The sequence below is a fragment of the Rhinatrema bivittatum genome, chromosome 5 (genome assembly GCF_901001135.1).
Source record: "Rhinatrema bivittatum chromosome 5, aRhiBiv1.1, whole genome shotgun sequence".
Lineage (NCBI taxonomy): Eukaryota > Metazoa > Chordata > Amphibia > Gymnophiona > Rhinatrematidae > Rhinatrema > Rhinatrema bivittatum.
Window position 1 is genome coordinate 221,095,675 of NC_042619.1, and position 18,727 is coordinate 221,114,401.

At 45.3% G+C, this 18,727-nt stretch overlaps 1 protein-coding gene across 1 annotated transcript in view; it reads right to left on the minus strand.

The window, feature by feature from the left end:
- The window catches only part of RBBP7 (RB binding protein 7, chromatin remodeling factor), an 83,109-nt gene that overhangs the window by 19,918 nt on the left and 44,464 nt on the right, over positions 1 to 18,727 (minus strand). The window contains exons 7-11 of the mRNA XM_029603294.1: positions 6,805 to 6,931; positions 6,575 to 6,652; positions 4,796 to 4,872; positions 4,490 to 4,547; positions 3,710 to 3,820 (exon numbers count right to left, since the gene is read on the minus strand). Coding sequence (XP_029459154.1) covers positions 3,710 to 3,820; positions 4,490 to 4,547; positions 4,796 to 4,872; positions 6,575 to 6,652; positions 6,805 to 6,931 — 451 coding nt within the window. The remainder of the gene's footprint in view (positions 1 to 3,709; positions 3,821 to 4,489; positions 4,548 to 4,795; positions 4,873 to 6,574; positions 6,653 to 6,804; positions 6,932 to 18,727) is intronic.

The window sequence follows — 18,727 nt, forward strand, 5'->3', positions numbered from 1 at the left end:
GAGGCTTCCGATTGGCCCACGGGGGCAAGAAAAACAAAGGAGGCTTCCCATTGGCCCGCGGGGCAGGAAGAAGGGAGGCAGTTTCCCATTGGCCCGCCGGGGCAGGAAGAAGGGAGGAGGTTTCCCATTGGTCCGCGGGGGCAGGAAGAAGATAAAGGAAAGTATTACTGAGGCTGTGGGACACCAGGAGCCGCAACACATGAGCTGGTTTGATTAATTTTTTTTCTCCCTTGGGTGCCTGCTGATGCTGCCTGCTTTTTATTGGCTGCAGTGTCTTGCAAAGAAATTTGGGTGGGCCTGAATGGAAAGTGGGTGGGCCACTGCCCACCCGTAGCTACGCCACTGCCTGCAGGTAGTCCCAGGCCGTTGGAAGAGGCAGTGAGAGAATATTCCGAATCTGGGCGATCAACTTGAGGACCCACGCACGAGGCAAGAAGACCTTGCCCACTAGAGTGTCGAAGTGGGCTGCCAGGAACTCTAACTCCTAGGAGGGCTGAAGCTTGCTCTTGGAAAAATTCACTATCCAACCGAGAGATGCGAGGAGAGCTAATACCCGATCCACCGCCTATCTGCAAAGCACCTCAGACTTGGCCCTTACAAGCCAGTCATCCAGATAGGGGTGGACTAGGATTCCTTCCCGGCGAAGGGCTGCCACCACCACCACCATGACCTTGGTGAAGGTGCGAGGTGCGGTCGCGAGGCAGAAAGGCAGCGCCCAGAACTGGAAATCCCGGTTGAGGATGTGGAAGCGAAGATACTTCTGGTAATCGCGGTGAATCGGAATATGAAAGTACGCCTCTGTCAAATCGAGTGAGGTGAGGAACTTTCCAGGGCGAACCGCTGCGATGACTACTCGCAAGGTTTCCATGCGAAAATGTGGGATCTTGAGGGCACAGTTGATCCTCTTGAGGTCTAAGATCAGCCGAAAAGCCCCGCCCTTCTTAGGGACCATGAAGTAAATAGAATACTGGCCTGCGCCGAGCTCCGCTTTCGGAACCAGGACAACTGCGCCCAGACTCAATAGTCGGACGAGGGTTTGCTCTACCGCTTCCCACTTGAGACGACCGCATGGGGAGAATACAAAGAGATCCGGGTAGGTCGCGAACAAGCTCAAAAGCGTAACTGTCGAGGACCCACTGGTCTGACGTAATTTTGACCCATTCCTCGAAGAACAGGGAGAGGCGACTGTCCAGAAAAGGGACCGAGGAATGGGTTGACAACTTCATTGTGTGAAAGGCTTGGGGGTGGGGCGCTGGGACTGGCCCTCGCGAAAGGAGCAACGCCCGCGAAAGGGCTGAGACCAAGATTGAGACCGAGAAGAATAACCCCTAGAGGAGCCACCTCGTCCACGGGGTGTATACCTCCTCTATCTCCGGAAGCAAGGACGGGAGGGTGTAAAGGAATGCGATTGTTTCGGACTGTCTTCTGGAAGCTTATGAACCTTATTTTCCCCCAAGGAATCAATAAGCTTCTCAAGGTCCTCTCCACAGAGCAACTTACCTTTGAAAGGCAACGTGCCTAGCCCTGCCTTGGAGGACGGGTCGGCCGACCAATTGCGCAGCCAGAGGAGTAGTCTAGAAGATATCGCCGAGACCAGCACCTTCGCCTGGACGCAGAGGAGGTCGTAGAGTGCATCAGCCCCATATGCTATGACGGCTTCCAGACGGTCAGCCTGCTCCGCCTCTGCAGACAGGAGGTCCTGGGTGCCTAGTAATTGTTGAACCCACCTGAGACTTGCCCACTGCATGAGACTGCTGCAGATAGTTGCTCGGACTGCCAGAGCCAGGACTTCAAAGATACGTTTTAGATGGGCCTCGAGCTTACGATCCTGTCCGTCCTTCAGAGCCATCGAGCCACCACAGGAATAGTGGTGTGCTTGGTGACTGCAGAGACCAAGGAGTCTCTGCAGTCACCAATGCATATCTAAGCATTCCTCCGGGAGGGGGTAGAGCTTATCCATAGCCCACCCCACCCGGAGTCCCGCTTCAGGAGCCTCCCATTCATGCAAGAGCAGCAACTTGTGCATAGGATGAAAAGGGAAAGCGCTTGCCGGAGCCCTGAGTCCCGCCAGGACCAGGTCCATATTCTTGGGCAAGGAGGCCGTAAGGGTGTCCGCAGGGGGCCCCCTCCAGCCCCAATTCCTGGAGGTCAAAGGGGATGAGGGGCTCCAAATCCTCCCGCTGAAACATGCGGAGAACCCTAGGATCGTCCCCCTCCAGGGGAGAGAGGGTGCTCGCTGAATCTGAAGTGGGATCAGGATCCGGAATAACTGGGGCCATCCCCCGGAACCACCCGCACGGACCCCAAAGGCTCCGCGGCAGGACAAACAGGTAACGGCACAGGGCGTGGGACCAGGGGGAAACCCTCCTCCTCCTGCAAGCTAGCCAAATAGGATTTATGCAGGAGGAGGACAAATTCTGGGGGAAAAAAGCCTTGGATTTCCGAGGGGGGGGGGGGGGGGGAAAATCGGAAAAAAAACTGGCTCCCCAGCCAGCTCTGAATCAGGAGCTGCAGAAAAACCCCAAATGGCCGCCGTTCCCGGACTTTGCCGACCCGAGAGCGGCCTGGCCATGTGCTGGGGATTCAATCCCCGGGCTAAATTTGCCTGTCCTGCCAAGGAGGGGCCTTCCTCACCTGGCCGGCTGGCTGGGCAAAGCCCCTCGCGCAACGAGGGCTGCCCACAAGCAAGGCAGGCTGCTGGCCACGGCATCCTCAGCGAAGAGCCGCGCGCTGAAGAGAAAAAAGTTAAAAATAGAAGTGATTGGCAGCCCGCCAGCAGGAGCGGATGCAGGGGAGGGAAGACTGCACGCTCCTGTCTGTCTGGCTGCCGATTCGATCCCAGGTAAGAACAAAAAAATTTAAGTCTTATTTTATTTTATTTTTTTTAACTCAAAACTGAGCACAACAATGGAGCACTATGCTCCCTAGGCAGCCAGAGGGGGATGGGGGGGGGGGGGGGAGACGAGTGACTGGATCAGGCTATGCTCCGCACAAGGGGCAAAGCCCCCCCAAGTCAGACAAGAGCCGGGACACTCTCCTGCACAGAATAAAAATTAAACTTTTTTTTTTTGACAAAAATCCGACCAAATTCCCTAAGGAAGAAGTACTTACTTGATCCAGGAAGAGAACAGAAGGCTGACTAGCCTAAATCAGGAGACTGAAGGGTGAGCTGATTCACCTGCTGGAGACAGACAAATACTTAAGGGCTGCAGGGTAGGCTCTGTCCTTATATAGGATACCCTTTCAGTTTTGGTCTGTCTCAACCCACAGTCTGGACTCCTGACTGTCTGGACTGATCCGGGTACGTACAGGGAATGATTCAATTTTATTGTAGTGGAATGGTTTATCTAGTTAGCCAAACCCTCCCAACATTTGCTTGAAACCTGAGCAGAAATCACCCAGCTCTCAATTTTACCTGCCATTTCTGCAACATGAACTAAAGAATTTAAACTTGTGGAAAGATGCAAAGCAAGGTGTGCAAGGTAAACAGCATGTGAAATTTTATCAACTTTCCTGAACAGACGTATTGGGAGGATGATACAGGAAAATAAAGATTGTGCATAATAAAAATGACAAACAAAGGAATACAGAGAGGTCAAATGGGGAAAAAAAAGGAACCAAGTTGACTAAAAATGCAAGTTAGAAGCAGGTCATTACATATGGCTTAATCTAGCTTTCATGGTCAACAGAATTAAAATCTGTTACTTACCATCTGCCATATTTGCATGATATTATCTTCTGACACAGAGCAAATCACCCAAGGCTCGTTAGGATTCCAACTGAAATCCGAAATCTTGGCAGTGTGTCCCCCATGTATGAACTGCCAATAAATGGAATGAAATTTACACCAAGCAGAGTTTCATCAGTCAAGTATAAAAGACTTATGGGAAGAGCTTGCAACCCAGAACTCTGGCTAAAAGTCCATAATCTCACTGGTAAGGATTTCCAGTGTCAAGAGAGCAATAACCACAAGTTCTGAACTAAATAAAATACATTTAATTTCAGTTTTACTTTGGAACTCTCAATGGCAGGTTTAGAATAGTTGGAGGAATCTACATCAAGTGTTTCCTATTAATTGAAGGGAGATGCCACATGTTGCTCATTACCATTTAAAAGAATATTTGTATAATCAGTATGTGTCAAAACTGAAACAAAGTTACATCCTGCAGATTTAGCTAAAGGGCTAACTACTGAAATTTCTGCAGTGTTATGGGTTCAATTTATCTGCTTCCCAGCACAGGTAACATTTCAAACACTGAAAGGTCCATGAAGAGGATGACACTAAAGTTCACACATCACACAAAAATTATTCCTCTCACAATTTAGCAATCAGCAGCACGTGAAAAGGGTTTTTCTCTACATAGTAGAAAGTTAAAATAATTTCTACAATCTCGCTACTTGTGCAAATTTCATTGTAGTAAATTTAAAAATGTAAAAAGCAAAACACAAAAACATCAATGCCTATGATAGTGCTACATCAGCAGCATACCAGAAGTTCTGGAGGTCCATCTTCAGCATCTTCTGCTGACTGCTCTTCTCCAATTTTACTGGAAATGTTAAAGAAAAAAAAAATCATATGACTCAAATTGGCAACATGAATTTGGATACTCTCCCTCAATGTTCTCAAAAAGGGTTTCAGTCCCAATTTGCACTACAAAACGTTTATCCTGCAGTTTAACAACTTTCAATTCCAGTCTGGATATAAATATTTTTCAGAATTGTGTTGTGAATAATCTAAAATGATCAGCAAAAAAGTTTATTCATCACCCCTTTCCCCTCCACCACAAGTTCTCACCTTAAATCCCATACGTTAAGTCTACGGTCAGTGCCACTTGAAGCAAGAATGGTTTCATTATGAGGAGACCAGTGAACCTGTTATGAAGAAGATTTCACACACCACAAAATTACTGCTTCAGGAATACATATTTACACTGACATTCTTGAGTTCAACTTTTGTTGCTACATCTAAAACTAACCACCTTAAGAATAAGTACCATGCTGAGTAAGACCAATGGACGTTCAAGCACAGCACAGATCCAGTCTGACCATGGTCAATCTGGGTCTTTTGTAAAACCCCAGCAGATCTAATCTCTGTTGTGACCTCTTAAATCTACCTGGTTTAGAAGTATTAATGAACCTAACTTCCAGAAACTGTCCAAACTTCAGCTATATTACTAACTTGATATTCTCTGACAATAGATTCCACAGCTTAATTGCTACACAAAAAAAACCCCACACATTGTTTTTAAACCTGCTATCAGTTAGCATCATGGAGTACCCTAATCCTGTTTAAAGGGGTAAATAACCATTCTTTATTACAATGTTCTTCATGCTTTTACAAACTTGTCATAATCCCTCTTGGTCATCTCTTCTCCAAGATGAACAGCCATGTTCTATCTCCTTTGTTGTTTGTTGACCTCCTTGCTATCTGGTTTTAATTCAAGTTTTGGGAGCCGGGGGGGGGGGGGGGGGGGGGGGGGGGTAAATGGGGCAGCCAGAACTGATAAGGATTCTAACTTTTATTTTCCATTTTTTTCTGAAAAATTCCTAACATTCTATTTGCTTTTGCAATTGCTGTTGTATTGAAGTGCAGATTTCAATGAATTGCTCATGACGATTCAAGATGTTTTTTCTTGAGTGAGAGCTCAGCACTGTGTACATAAGTTAAGATTATTTCCTTATTGTAATGTGGAGCAGTACAAAGCATCACTTTGTACTGCTCCACATTACAATTCATGTTCAGTTCTTCACTCTCACAAGGATCTCCTCAATTCCTCACTCTGCTTTTGGTCATCTGAATTGGACTGCACCACTCACTGCTACACTAGGCCCAGAACAGCACTCCATCATTCACCTCTTGCCATTTTCTCCCCACCGATTTAGGGTTTGCTTTTACTAAGGCTTTTCCTCCCTATTGTGTGAGGAAAAAGGGCTGAGAAAATCAAGCTCCTACAATGGGAAAAAGAGAAAGAAAAGGGACCTAAAAAAAAAAACCAAAAGAAAAAAAAAGTCTTCCCTTTTTCGGCAGGACAATGAAGTAGATTAATCTTTACTCAAATCTGCATCCTGCCACATTTGTTGTATGTTCCCATGGCTACACAAGTTAGCAACTGCAGCTAGCAATTTACAGACAAATGAGCAATGCAAACACTTACTTGAACCCTATAAAACAAGTCATTTTGTTTTAGAAGTTCCTGTGGGAGGCACGATATGGTCACTGTTTACTTGTGCAGCAATTGTGATGGGAGCTTGAATGATATTTCTTAAAAGGTTCAGTAAGATACCAGCAGCAAAATATTTCCCCCACAGATAATAATCACAATTCGGCAGACCCCCAATATTAGCCTTCTAGTTATTCATTTGATCCTTTGCTGAAATGGCATTCAGTTATATGTTCCTACAGGGTAAGAACAGGTTCAGTCTTTGCATCACAGAAAGAAAAAGATGCCTTCAGGCTAACACCCCCTGCTTAGTCTCTTCAATTTCCTAAGCTGCCCTGCGATCAAACTGAAGAGAAAGAAATAAAATAAGTCATATCTTTCCATGGAGAGAGCAACAAGAAGCAGTTACTCACCTGGAAAATTTCATCTTTGTGAGACTCAAAGGAATGGAGTTTCAATTTCAAGTTCCGTAGATCCCACAGAGCCACAGTCTGAAGAATAAACAGTGTTAGTTATCAGCCAGTGGTCATTTTTATCCAAATCAGTCTTAAAATATATGCAGGCTGAACAAAGCTTCTGAACATTTGACAAAAATCTGTGCAACAATCTATAGAATCTGCACACCCACCGACAAAAGTGTTACCTTGTCAGCAGAGCCGGTGGCTAATATGAATTCACTGTATGGATTAAAGGAAAGACAGTTGACCTCGGCAGTGTGGGCATCTACCGAATGACTTGGCTTGGACGTTGTATTGGACCTGGTGTCCCAGCTAGAAATTAAAAAAAAAAACCAATTTTGAATCATCCACCACCACTTTAAGAGAGAAAATTTAACATTTAGAGGCAGTTTCATGACCAGTTTGAGATACGGCTGCAGTGTTAGATTCATAGATCAAAGTCTCAGTCTGGGCCTGCTCTAGGGCAGGAGTTAACAATTCATAACATATTGTTCCTATTTTAAGAGCAAACAAAAGATCTGTCCTGGTGGCTTTGTGGCAGTGGCATACAATTCCATGTGGAGGGACTTTGATTTAATACCAGGCCAGGTGAGGCTGACTATGCTGTTGAAATAGCATTCACTGCCCCTGGAAGGAGTCTCAGTCATTGCACAACAGCAATAAGATGTAGAGCCCACATCTGCAGGGTACATGGCCCTTGGCCAAGGACTGTCAGTGCAGGAGGTGGATTAAAAAAAAAAAAAAAAAAAAAAATGTAAAATCCCCAGGTAGAATCCCCAGGCAGAATCATGGCATCACATCCCAGCTTCCACGTTGATTGAGGAAAACTTGATCTGCTAATTTTCTTTCCTTGAAATCCAAAGACCTGTCCAAACGATTAGGTTTCTCTCCCCCAGCAGCCATTGGAGACAAGAAAAGCTTTACTGATTGCTGGTACATAGGATACTGTGCCACCTGTAGTCTCAGTATAACCTGTAACCAAGCTAAAATTAACCCTCAGAGATAAACTAACACAAATGGCAAATACATGTGAAATATACGGTATATACTTACACAAAACTAATGGTCTTCAGAAAACTAAGATGGAATTCTGGACTGGTTTGTGAGACTCAAGGAAAAAAAAATTAGCAAGAAAGAACCAATTTTTCTTTCCTTTTCATCCTTCAAAATAGGCCAGATGATCGGGATGTACCAAAGCTTCCCTAAACTGGGCAGAAACCCAAAAAGGTCTGCTCATAACACTTTCACAAAAATAACATTCTAGAACCCAAAATTCCAGCCTATAATGCTTAGTAAAAGTGTACAAAGAAGAACAAGTTGCCGCCTTGTAGATTCCCAACTGACACTCAGCCCAAGACACCCTTATTGGAATGAGCCTGAAGGCCTACAGAGATCTGTAATCCCTTACAAATGTAGGTAGAAGCTATTACCTCCTTAGTTAAGCTCTGAAATTCGTTACCAGATGATATGGTTTGGGCAGTTAGTGTAGCTAGGTTTTAAAAAGGTTTGGATAAGTTCCTGGAGGTGAAGTCCATTAACTGCTATTAATCAAAATGACCTAGAAAATAGCCTCTATTACTGGCATTAGTAGCATGGGATCTATTTAATGTTTAGGTACATGCCAGGTACTTGTAAACCTAACATGATGCTGGGCTTGATGAACCCTCAGTCTGATCCAGTATGGCAGCAACTTATGTCCTTAATCCACCTTGCAATAGAAGCCTTCGAAGTCTTTTCCTCCTTGGTTCAACCAATGAAAACCATAACAAGATGATTTGACTTGAGAAAAGCATTTGCAACTTTCATATCTCAGAAGAGACTTCCACACATTCAAAACATGAAGTTCTAACGTGAAGATAACTTCCTAAAGTAGGCAATTCCACAGACTGATTCAAATGGAATGCAAAAATCAGCTTTAGTAAGAAAGATGGTACCATTGTAATGAAATCCTCATCCTCTAAAAACTAAAGGAAAGGATCCCTGCACAAGGCCTGCAGCTCTGAAATACACACCAAGCAAATAGCCACCAAAAGAGTATCTTCAGGGTAAGATTTCAAAGATGCCTTCTCTCAAATATTTCAAAAGAAGGTTTTTACACAAGGCCAAACCAAATTAAAATTCTGCAGCAGTACTACCCACCAAATTGAAAGGGGGAACAAATGCTGTTATCCCTTGAGAAATCTCACCACAACCAGATGTGATGCCAACGAAGACTTATGCATGTTCCCTCTAATGGACAAATGCTGCAACTTGTACCTTAAGAGCTCAGACCTAGACCTTTCTTCAATCCTCTCTGCAAAAGGAAGTATATGAGGAGCCAATGTGTGAAACGGGACGATCCTCACCTCAACACTAAAAAATAAGAAATTGCCATACTGGGTCAGTCCGACGGTCCATCAAACCCTGCATCCTGTTTCCAACAGTAGGCAATCCAGGTTACAAGTACCTGGCAAGTACCCAAAATTAAATAGATCCCATGCTACTAATGCCAGTAATAAGCAGTGACTATTCTCTAAGTCAACGTAATAGTTTATGGACTTCTCCTCCAGGAATTTATTCAAACCTTTTTTAAACTCAGCTACACTATCTGCCCTAACCACATCCTCCCGCAACAAATTCCTGAGGTTACTTGTGCAGTGAGTGAAAAGAATGCTCTCAGATTTGTTTTAAATATGCTACTTGCTAACTTAATGGAGTGTCCCATAGTCCTAGTATCTGAAAGTGTAAACAACAAGATTCACATTTACCCATTCTAATCCTCTCATGGTTTTATAGATCTTTATCATATCCCCCCTCAGTCATCTCTTCTCCAAGCTGAACATACCTAACCTCTGGTCTTATCACATAGGGGAGCCATTCCATCCACTTTAATTTTATCACCCTTCTCTGCATCTTCTCCAGTGCAACTATATCTTTGAGATGTGGTGACCAGAACTGCATACAGCATTCAAGGTACGATCTCACCATGAGGCATTTTGACATTCTCTATTTTATTCGCCATTTCCTTTCTAATAATTACTAAAACTGTTTGCTTTTTTGACCGCTGCAGCACACTGAGTTGACGAATTCAATGTATTAGCCACTATGAAGCCCATATCTTTATCATGGGTGGTAACTCCTAATATGGAATCTAACATGTAACTACAGCATGGGTTATTCTTCTCTATATAAGTCACCTTGCACCTCTCCACTAGGTCACAAACACTTTCCAAATTTGCAAGTATACTAGAGAAGTCAAGGGCTTCCTAACGAAGGAAGGTAGTCATGTCTTCCTCTGAATAAACCTTCACTCTCAACTTTCTCCTCTCAAAAACCAGGTCGTGAGATAAACACGATCCACCTGCCCCAATGAAATCAGACCCTGACACAGCAGGCTAGGAATATGACCAAGTCTTAAAAGGTCCCTCTAACTTGAGATTCACCAAATCTACAAACCACAGCCACCTGGGTCACTCTGGAGTCACCAAGATTGCCTTGTGTTAATGTTTTTCTATCTACCTATCAGAAACATGTAAAGCAGGAGCTCTTGGGGGGGGGGGTCACAGCTGGGAAAGTGCATCAAGGCCTTCAAACCTTTCTCTGTTCTCTGATGAGCCGCAGAGCCTTGGCATTCAGTCTTTACCATCAAATCCAACTGGGGGACTCCCTAAGTTACCTTGATTAGTGACAATGCTTCAAGCACCAACTCCCTCTCTCTGGGATCCAGAATGTGCCTACTCAGAAAATCTGCTTGCAAGATCTCCACCCTGGCCAGATGAGATGCCAACAAGACCTTCAGATGTTGTTCCTCCCAAAGGAACATCTCAACCTCCAAGAAAATCACTGGGTTCTTTGTGCCTATTGATATATGCCACCGCCATCACATTATCTTAACTAGGCTTCACTGCCCTGTATCGGAATCCCAGAAGAAAGCAAAAGCTTTCTCCTCTTATTTCCAAATAACTGATGGACCACGAGCCTTCCAATGCTGAACACAGGCCCTGTGCCTTCTGTCCTGGATAAATGGCTCCCCAGCCTTTCAGGCTGACATCAGTAGCTACCACGATCCAATCCGAAATTTCCAACTCTACTTATTTGGATAAAGTTGTCTGTGAGAGCCACTAGAAAAAAAATCTATCAATCCGGTTTCCCCAAGCAGGGAGCAACCTGATCTCAAAATCCACTCCACCACACGGAAGCGCTCTCTGTAAGTCTCATGAGAGTAGACACCCAAAGAACAAGGTCTAGCACACATGCCATGGAACCCAGAACTTGAGGATATTCAGGGCCTGGGATTATCTTCAAGTGCAACGAATGAATCTGTCCATGCAACTTTAGCATCCTGTCTGAAGTAAGAAACACCTTGCCTACTCTTGTTTCGAAACATGTCCCCAGGCACGCCAAAACTCTGTGAAGGAAGCAATTTACTCTTAGCAAAATTTATGTCCCATCCTAATGCCTGCAATCTTTGTACTATCTTGTAAACGGACTGTTGGCAAACAAGGAACCTTTGCCAACATGTCCATTTACATGGTAGTGCAAGGTAGCCTTTGCTTGAATAAGCCAGTAATCCAAATAAGGGTGAAAAAGAATACCATCTTTGCACAAAGTCACAGCCACTACCATCAGCTTGGATAACATATGAGGGGCTTTGCAAACCCAAAACGGAAGTGCCTGAAACTGAAAATATCCCAACCACAGCAAATCTGAGTAACTTTTGATGTCTCCAAATGGAAATGTGATGATAGGAATTTGAATTTGACAGATCTGACAGCAGCTATCACCAAGCACAGAGTTTCCATCCAAAGGTAAGGCACCCATATGAATGCGTTCCTCTTTTTAAGGTCTAAAATGGGCAGATATATGCCCTCCTTTTTTGGTACCACAAAGTAAATGGAATATTAGTCCCGACTTCTTTTTGCTTCCGGGACCGCAGTTGCTGCATTTAACAGAAGAAGCCGGCCCAATGTGGCTTGGACTACAGCCCAACATAAAAACTTGCCATACCGGATCAGACTGAGGGTCCATCAAGTCCAGTTTCCTGTTTCCAATAGTGGCCAATCCAGGTCACAAGTACCTGGCAAGATCCCAAACAGTAAACAGAACCCATGCTTCTATTTCACAGTGATAAGAAGTGGCTATTTCTTAAGTTTTCTTGGTTAATAGTTAAACTTCTCCAGGAACTTGCCCAAGCCAGCTAAAATAACTATCTTAACCACATCCTCCATTAATGAATTCCAGAGCTTAATTGTGCACTGAGTGAAAATTTTCAGATTTGTTTTGACTGTGCTTCTTACTAACTTCATGGCGTACCCCTAATCTTTGTATTTCTTTGAAAGAGCCTTTTTCACCCTTGAAGCACATGGAGACCATGAAAGCCTCCATTACCGGACAAGCAAATTCTAAGGTGTAGCAGTTCCTTATGACAGACAGGACCCACAGATCTGTTATCTTGGTCTGCTCTTTGTAAAAATGGGACAACTGCCCTCCTATTCACACACATGGAGAGCAGACCAATTGAATCTTATTGCACTCACATAAATCCTCCCAAACTGTGACCTGAATTTATCTGAGAGGTCTTGCAACCCCCCCTACAAGGACTGAGATTTGCCTGCAAACTGTCATGAAGAGGAACCTTTTCCCCAAATGATGGCGCTTTGCCTCCCTGAACGTCTGCCTGCTGGGGAAGGATTTCTGGCCCCCTTCTGGCTTACCTTCGAGCAACTTATGAATCTTTGAGAGTCACCTTGGCATTTTACCAAATGCTCCAAGTCCTCTTCAAAAAGTAGCTTCCCTTTAAAGGGAATCACTGAGCTGCGAATTTAATCATATATCAAGCTGCCCAATTATACATGCAGAGAATCCACCTAGTCAAAATCACATTGCTAGCTGACAAAAGAAGCAAATCATATAAGGCATCCACTATAAAAGGTGGACACAGCATCCAAACATTCTGCCTCTGTCTCAGAGAGAGATTCCTTAGAATTCACCACTGCAATCTGTTGCCCCCAGTATAAACAGGCTTAGATCATGAAACTACTACAAACCACCACCCAGATCTCCAAGGCAGACACCTCAAACATCTTAAGATAAAGCGCCATCTTACCATCCTTGGAATCTCTGAGGGCCTCACAGCCTTCGACCTGGATAGCAGTCTTCTTAGCAACGGCTGAAACTAAGGCATCCACCTTGGGCAGCTTGAAGAGCTCCAAAGCATTCTCTGGCAAAGGATATAGCTTTGCCATGGCTCTGCCCACCTTTAAACCAGATACTGGAGTATCCCATTCCCTAAACACCAGGGCCTTAACTGTCCAATTGAAGGGAAAAGCTTAAGCCCTTCCAATATTGGATCTTCTCCTACATGTTCCGACTCCACCAACTCTTATCCCAAATTCCCCTAGGACTTAAATCGTATTGTGTAACTTCTCGCTCTGAAAAAGACAATGCTCAGATTATCCCCATCTATCACACGGATTTTACCCTCTTCCAAGGGTTCCATATCCCCACCCTTATCCACAGGGAGGTCCATCTAAAAAGGAAACACCCCCTCCCCCTTCTGCAGCTCCCGACTCCAGATCAGAATCTGGTTCAGTAATCTGCTTCCTATTTTTTAGCCAGGATGGAACCATAGATTCCCCCTGAGGGTTCTCCTTCAGGGAAAGACATTTCACACCAGCCCTTTTTCCCCCCCCCAACTAAAAAGGCCTTGTGCATTAATACAAACTCTGGTTAAAAAAAAAAAAAAAAAACTTCATCAGAATCTGAATCCATGTCCAGTAACTCGGGAGTCCCCCTGAAATATCCCAGGTACTGTATGAAGCTTCTACTATAGGGGATAGTGAGGAGTAGCAGCTCCCTCCACAGCAATCTCCTGTACTGTGAGAGCAGATGCCAAAATGGCCACAGTTCCCGTGTTGCAGAGGTCCCGGTCCCCAGCACTGCCAACCTCTGCACCAAGCATTTGCTGTTTTTTCGCAGCAGAACTGGAGGCTCCCACACAGTTCTTGCCACCATACACACAACCAGAGGCAATCACTTTCACTCTGCAGTCCCCGCAAGCAATGCGCTGCTTCTTGCACTCGGTGGGAGAGCCATTTCCTCAGCAGCACGCAAAAAATAAGCCTGAACGCTGCAAACTTCAGTAGGCCTTTCACCCTTTTACTGTGACAAACAAGCAGCGGCCCTTTAGCCATCGTTACCACAGACAGAACCCCTGAATCAAGGCCCCCTCCTTGGCTGGATTTGAGATCTGCTGCACCCTCAGCTGGCTCCCTTCTCCTTTAACACTGCAAATTTTTTAAAATAATTTTTTATTGAAAAGAGTGGCACCCCCAAAAAGAAAGCAATTACAAAAAAGGGATACACCAATATCTTATTGAACAATACAGAAAAACCAGCTGGTGCAACAAAAAACGCATTGCTGTTTATTGATTTATAGCAATTCAAGATATATGAATATTTATGTCGGAGAGGAAAAGACCTCAGCACTGGCACCGACTAAATTTGTTATAGTCGGATTTTTAGAAAACCAGTAAGTGCAATCACAGGTCATAAAACCCTCTTTTTGTTTATTCAAATTTCCAAAAAATTTTTTTGTATTTTGTTTTCATTAAAAAAGTAGGTTTTTATGTTTTATGTAGCTATATGTCTTGATCTCTTCAATTACAAGTTATATGTGGTTCTCGTTTGTAGCGGGGTGGCAGGTGGGTTTCGTGAGGACTACATCCTGCTGTCCTGGGAGAACACCTGCTACAGGTAAGCATCTCTTTCTCCCAAGACAAGCAGGATGATAGTCCTCACATATGGGTGATTAGCAAGCTACAGGCTGACTCATATTTGGACCAACAGCGTACAACTTGTACAATACGCACAACTGGTGTACTGTTGGTAAAAAATAAGGCAGCCTGAAAATCTCAGCAGGTGGATGTGTAAGGAGTTGGGATTATACTGGAAATATATTTTTCAAGACGGACTGGCCAAAGGCAGAGTCTTGACATCCTTCCTTGTCCAGGCAGTAATGTGCTGCAAATGTGTGGAGAGCGCTCCATGTTGCAACCTTACAGATCTCAGCAAATCGGTACTGAATGATAGTGTGCTATTGACGTTGCCATGGCTCTTACTGAGTGCGCCTTCACTCATCCCTGAAGGGGGAAGGCCTGCTTTCTCATCGCAGAATTCGATACAGTCTGCTAGCCAGTTGGAGAGATTGATTGCCCACTCAACTCCCGGTTTGTTTTTAATCGAAAGAAACAGAGTTGGGTGGATTTCCTATGGACTGCAGTGCGGTCTAGGTAAAATGCAAGTACACGTTTACAGTACAAGGTGTGTAAACCTCTCTCGTCCTGGTGGGCAAGACTATAGATTGATTAGGTGAAAGTCTGTTACCACCTTGGGAAGGAATTTAGGGTGAGTATGGAGGACCACTTGGTCATGGAGGAACCTTGTATAGGGTGTGTATGTTACAAGGGCTTGTAACTCACTGACCCTTCGAGCATATGTAATGGCTACTAGGAAAAGAATTTTCCATGTAAGAAATTGAGCCTTTGCACTCCTGTGATAATAAAACGGAGAATGCATGAGTCTAGTAACTACTACGTTTAGGTCCCATGCGGTAACTGGTGGCCGTAAAGGGGGCTTAAGTTGTAGTAGGCCCTTCATAAACCGACTCACAAGGGGTTGTACTGTTATCGAGGCATCCCCTACTCCTTTGTGGTACGCTGAGATGGCACTGAGGTGTACCCATACCAAGGAAGTCTGGAGACCAGAGTCTGAAAGGTGCCAGAGATAGTTTAATAGAGATGGAGTGGTGCAGGAAAAGGGGTCAATACCTTTTTGCGTGCACCACATGGTAAATCTACTCCACTTAGAAAGGTAAGATTCCATGTGGAAGGCTTTCTTGAAGCTACAAGCACTTGAGAAACCTTAGTCGAAAGACTGAGCGGTTGTAGGATCAGGCTTTCAACATCCAGGCTATGAGGGATAGGGTCTGAAGGTTTGGGTGGCATAACATGCCGTGGTTTTGAGTTATGAGATTGGGCGCTGTGCCCAGACGAATGGGTGCTCGGATGGAGAGATCGAGAAGATGGGAAACCATACTTGTCAAGGCCAGTACGGGGCTATGAGTATCATTGATCCCTTGTCCCGTTGCAGCTTCACGAAAGTTTTGGCTATTAGTGGTATTGGAGGATACGTGTATAGGAGGCCTGTGTTCCAGGGGTGAGGCTAACGTGTTTTGTTGCCTGTGCAGGGAGCAGAATCTGTCCACTTGGTGATTCAGTTTGGATGCAAAGAGGTCGATGGTTGGTTGACCCCAGCATTGGAAGATTTTGCTCGCTACACAGGGATTCAGAGACTACTCGTGGGGATGGAAATATTGACTGAGGTGATCTGCTACTATGTTCTGTATGCCTGCTAGATAAGTGGCCCAGAGATGCATGGAGTGTACAAGGGCCCAGGCTCAGATCTGCGTAGCTTCTTGGCAGAGCAGATAAGAGCCTGTGCCTCCCTGTTTATTCAAGAACCACATTGCAACTGTGTTGTCTGTATGAGAACAGTCTTGTGTGAAAGGCAGTCCTTGAACGCATATAGAGTATAACGGATGACTTGAAGCTCTATAAGTTGATTTGAGACCTTGCTTCGAGTTGTGTCCAAGTACCTTGAGTTTGAAGGTTGTTGACATGAGCTCCCCAATCCAAGTTGGATGCATCTGTGGTTAAGATCACTCAAGGAACTAGTTGCTGGAAGCGTAGACCTGTCTGCAAGTTGGCTCTATTTGTCCGCCAGAGAAGTGACAGATGCAGCTGGTCGGTTACATGGATCAGGGATGAAAGAGGTTGAGTGGCTTGGAGCCACTGAGATTTCAAAGTCCATTCAGTTATTCGCATGGCTAGCCTGGCCATAGGAGTGACGTGGACCATGGAAGCCATGTGGCCCAGCAACGTGAGGAATTGATGGGCTGAGGCTGTTTTGTATGTGCACAGAGATGTAATCAGTTTGGAGAGTATGTCTGCACAGTCGTTGGGCAGGAAGGCCTTTGCAACTGTGGTGTCCAAATCTGCTCCGATGAAGATAAGGAGGTGAGATGGATTCAAGTGGGATTTCTGGTACTTGATCAGAAATCCTAGCACGTGTAGAAGATTCATAGTGAGCTTTAGAGAGTTGAGAGCTCCTTGCTTGGATCGACTCTATTAGCCAGTCGTCCAGGTAAGGAAACATGTGGACGGTGCCTTCTGTGTAGATGTGCGGCAGCTACTGCTAGGCATTTTGTAAACACTCGAGGCGCTGAGGCTAGACCGAATGGCAGAACTCTGTATTGAAAATGTTTGTGACCCACTATGAAGCGCAGGTATTTGCGGTGATGTGGGAATATGGCGATGTGCGCGTAGGTGTCCTGAAGTTCCAGAGAACAGAGCCAATCTTCTTGTTGTAGTAGGGGAAGCATGGTGCTGAGAGACACCATCCTGAATTTTTCTTTTTGAAGAAATTTGTTGAGATTGTGGAGGTCTAAGATGGGGTGGAGACCGCCCAATTTTTTTGGAATCAGAAAATAGTGCGAGTAGAACCCTCTGCCCCTTTGTGTCAGAGGGATGCCTTCTACAGCCCTGGTTCGCAGAAGGGTGGAAAGTTCTGACTAGAAGCAATATGTGGTCTTTTCGAGCCCAGTGGATTGGGTGGAGAGTTCGGGGGTACTGGGAGGAAGTTTAAATGGTATCCCTGGGCTATGATGGATATTACCCATTAATCTGTTATGAGATGCCAGTTGTGTTTGAAGTAGCACAATTGGCCTCCTATGGGTATTTCTGGGTTTGGGTTCATTGACAAGTGCCACTGTTCTCTAGAAAAATCATAATCCGGAGGCTGGACCAGCTTGTGGGGCTGGTTGTGCTCTGGGCGCTTTGGGCTGGCATGCATGTCCTCTCTGAGGGACTCTGGCTGGTTTCGCTCGAGATGCAGGAGGATAGTATTTGCGTGGGGTTCCTTCTTATGCTTTTGTGGGATGAGGAGGGAGCGTCCATAGTGACTGTAGACAACTGACGTAGGGTCTTCATGGTGGTCCTTCAACTGAGTCACTGCGTCCTGTATTATCTCCGAAGAGATTGTCTACAGTGCACGGGAGATCAGCAAGCTTAGCTTCTGATTTAAGCCTGAAGTCCAAGATTTCAGCCAGGCCCATCCTTCTAGCACTGATTCCTGTTGCTGACAACCAGGATGCAGTCTCGAAGGAGTCATATGCTGCTCATGCTTCCCTGCTTCGAACCCCTTGTGGATGATGGCAGTCAGGCTTTCTTGCTGCTGTTGAGGCAAGGAGTCCGCGAAATCTTGGACTTGCTTCCAAAGATTTCTTTGGTACTGGGTCATATACAGTTGGTAGGCGGCTATACGGGATACCAACATTGAGCCTTGGAAGATTTTTCGACCCAGTCCATCTAGGAACTTCTGGTCTTTACTAGGGGTAGCTGAGGAATGCGAACGTAATCGTTTAGCTTTCTTCTGTGCAGATTCCACCACAACAGATTGATGAGGCAGTTGTGTTTTCTGAAAGCCTGGGGCATGTTGCATCTGTTTTCCTGTTGACTGGTGGAACAGTGCCAGGATGCTCCCATAGGCGGTGTGGGAGATCCAACAGGACATCATGCACTGGAATGACCATAATTTGCTTGGGGGCATCAACAAGCCGCAGAACCTCCAAGGTCTTGTGATGGGTGTCCTCTTCAGTCACTAGGTTGAAGGGGATGGTCTCGGTCTTCCTTGATGGTCTCGGTCTTCCTTGATAAAGTTGGTGAAGGAAAGATCTTCTGGAGAAGACATTGTCTTTCCTCTGGAGGAGAAGGCTCTGAGAGAAAGTCCTCTGACACAGAGGTATCTGTGACCACATCCTCCCATGGGTCATAGGGAGTTTCATGTGTTTGAGATCCTAAAGGAGGGAGAATGTCCAACATTCCAGGGCGCATGGGCATCAATGGAGGCCTCGATGGCTTCAATGGAGGGTGTACTGGCATTGATGGAATCTATGGCATCGAGGGGATCGGTGGATGTTTAGGTCCCGAAAGCCCCAATGAACCTGGAGTCAGACTGGAAGTGTCATCTTCCTCAGAGGAGCCCAGAATAGGTATTGGGAGCTGCGGAGGT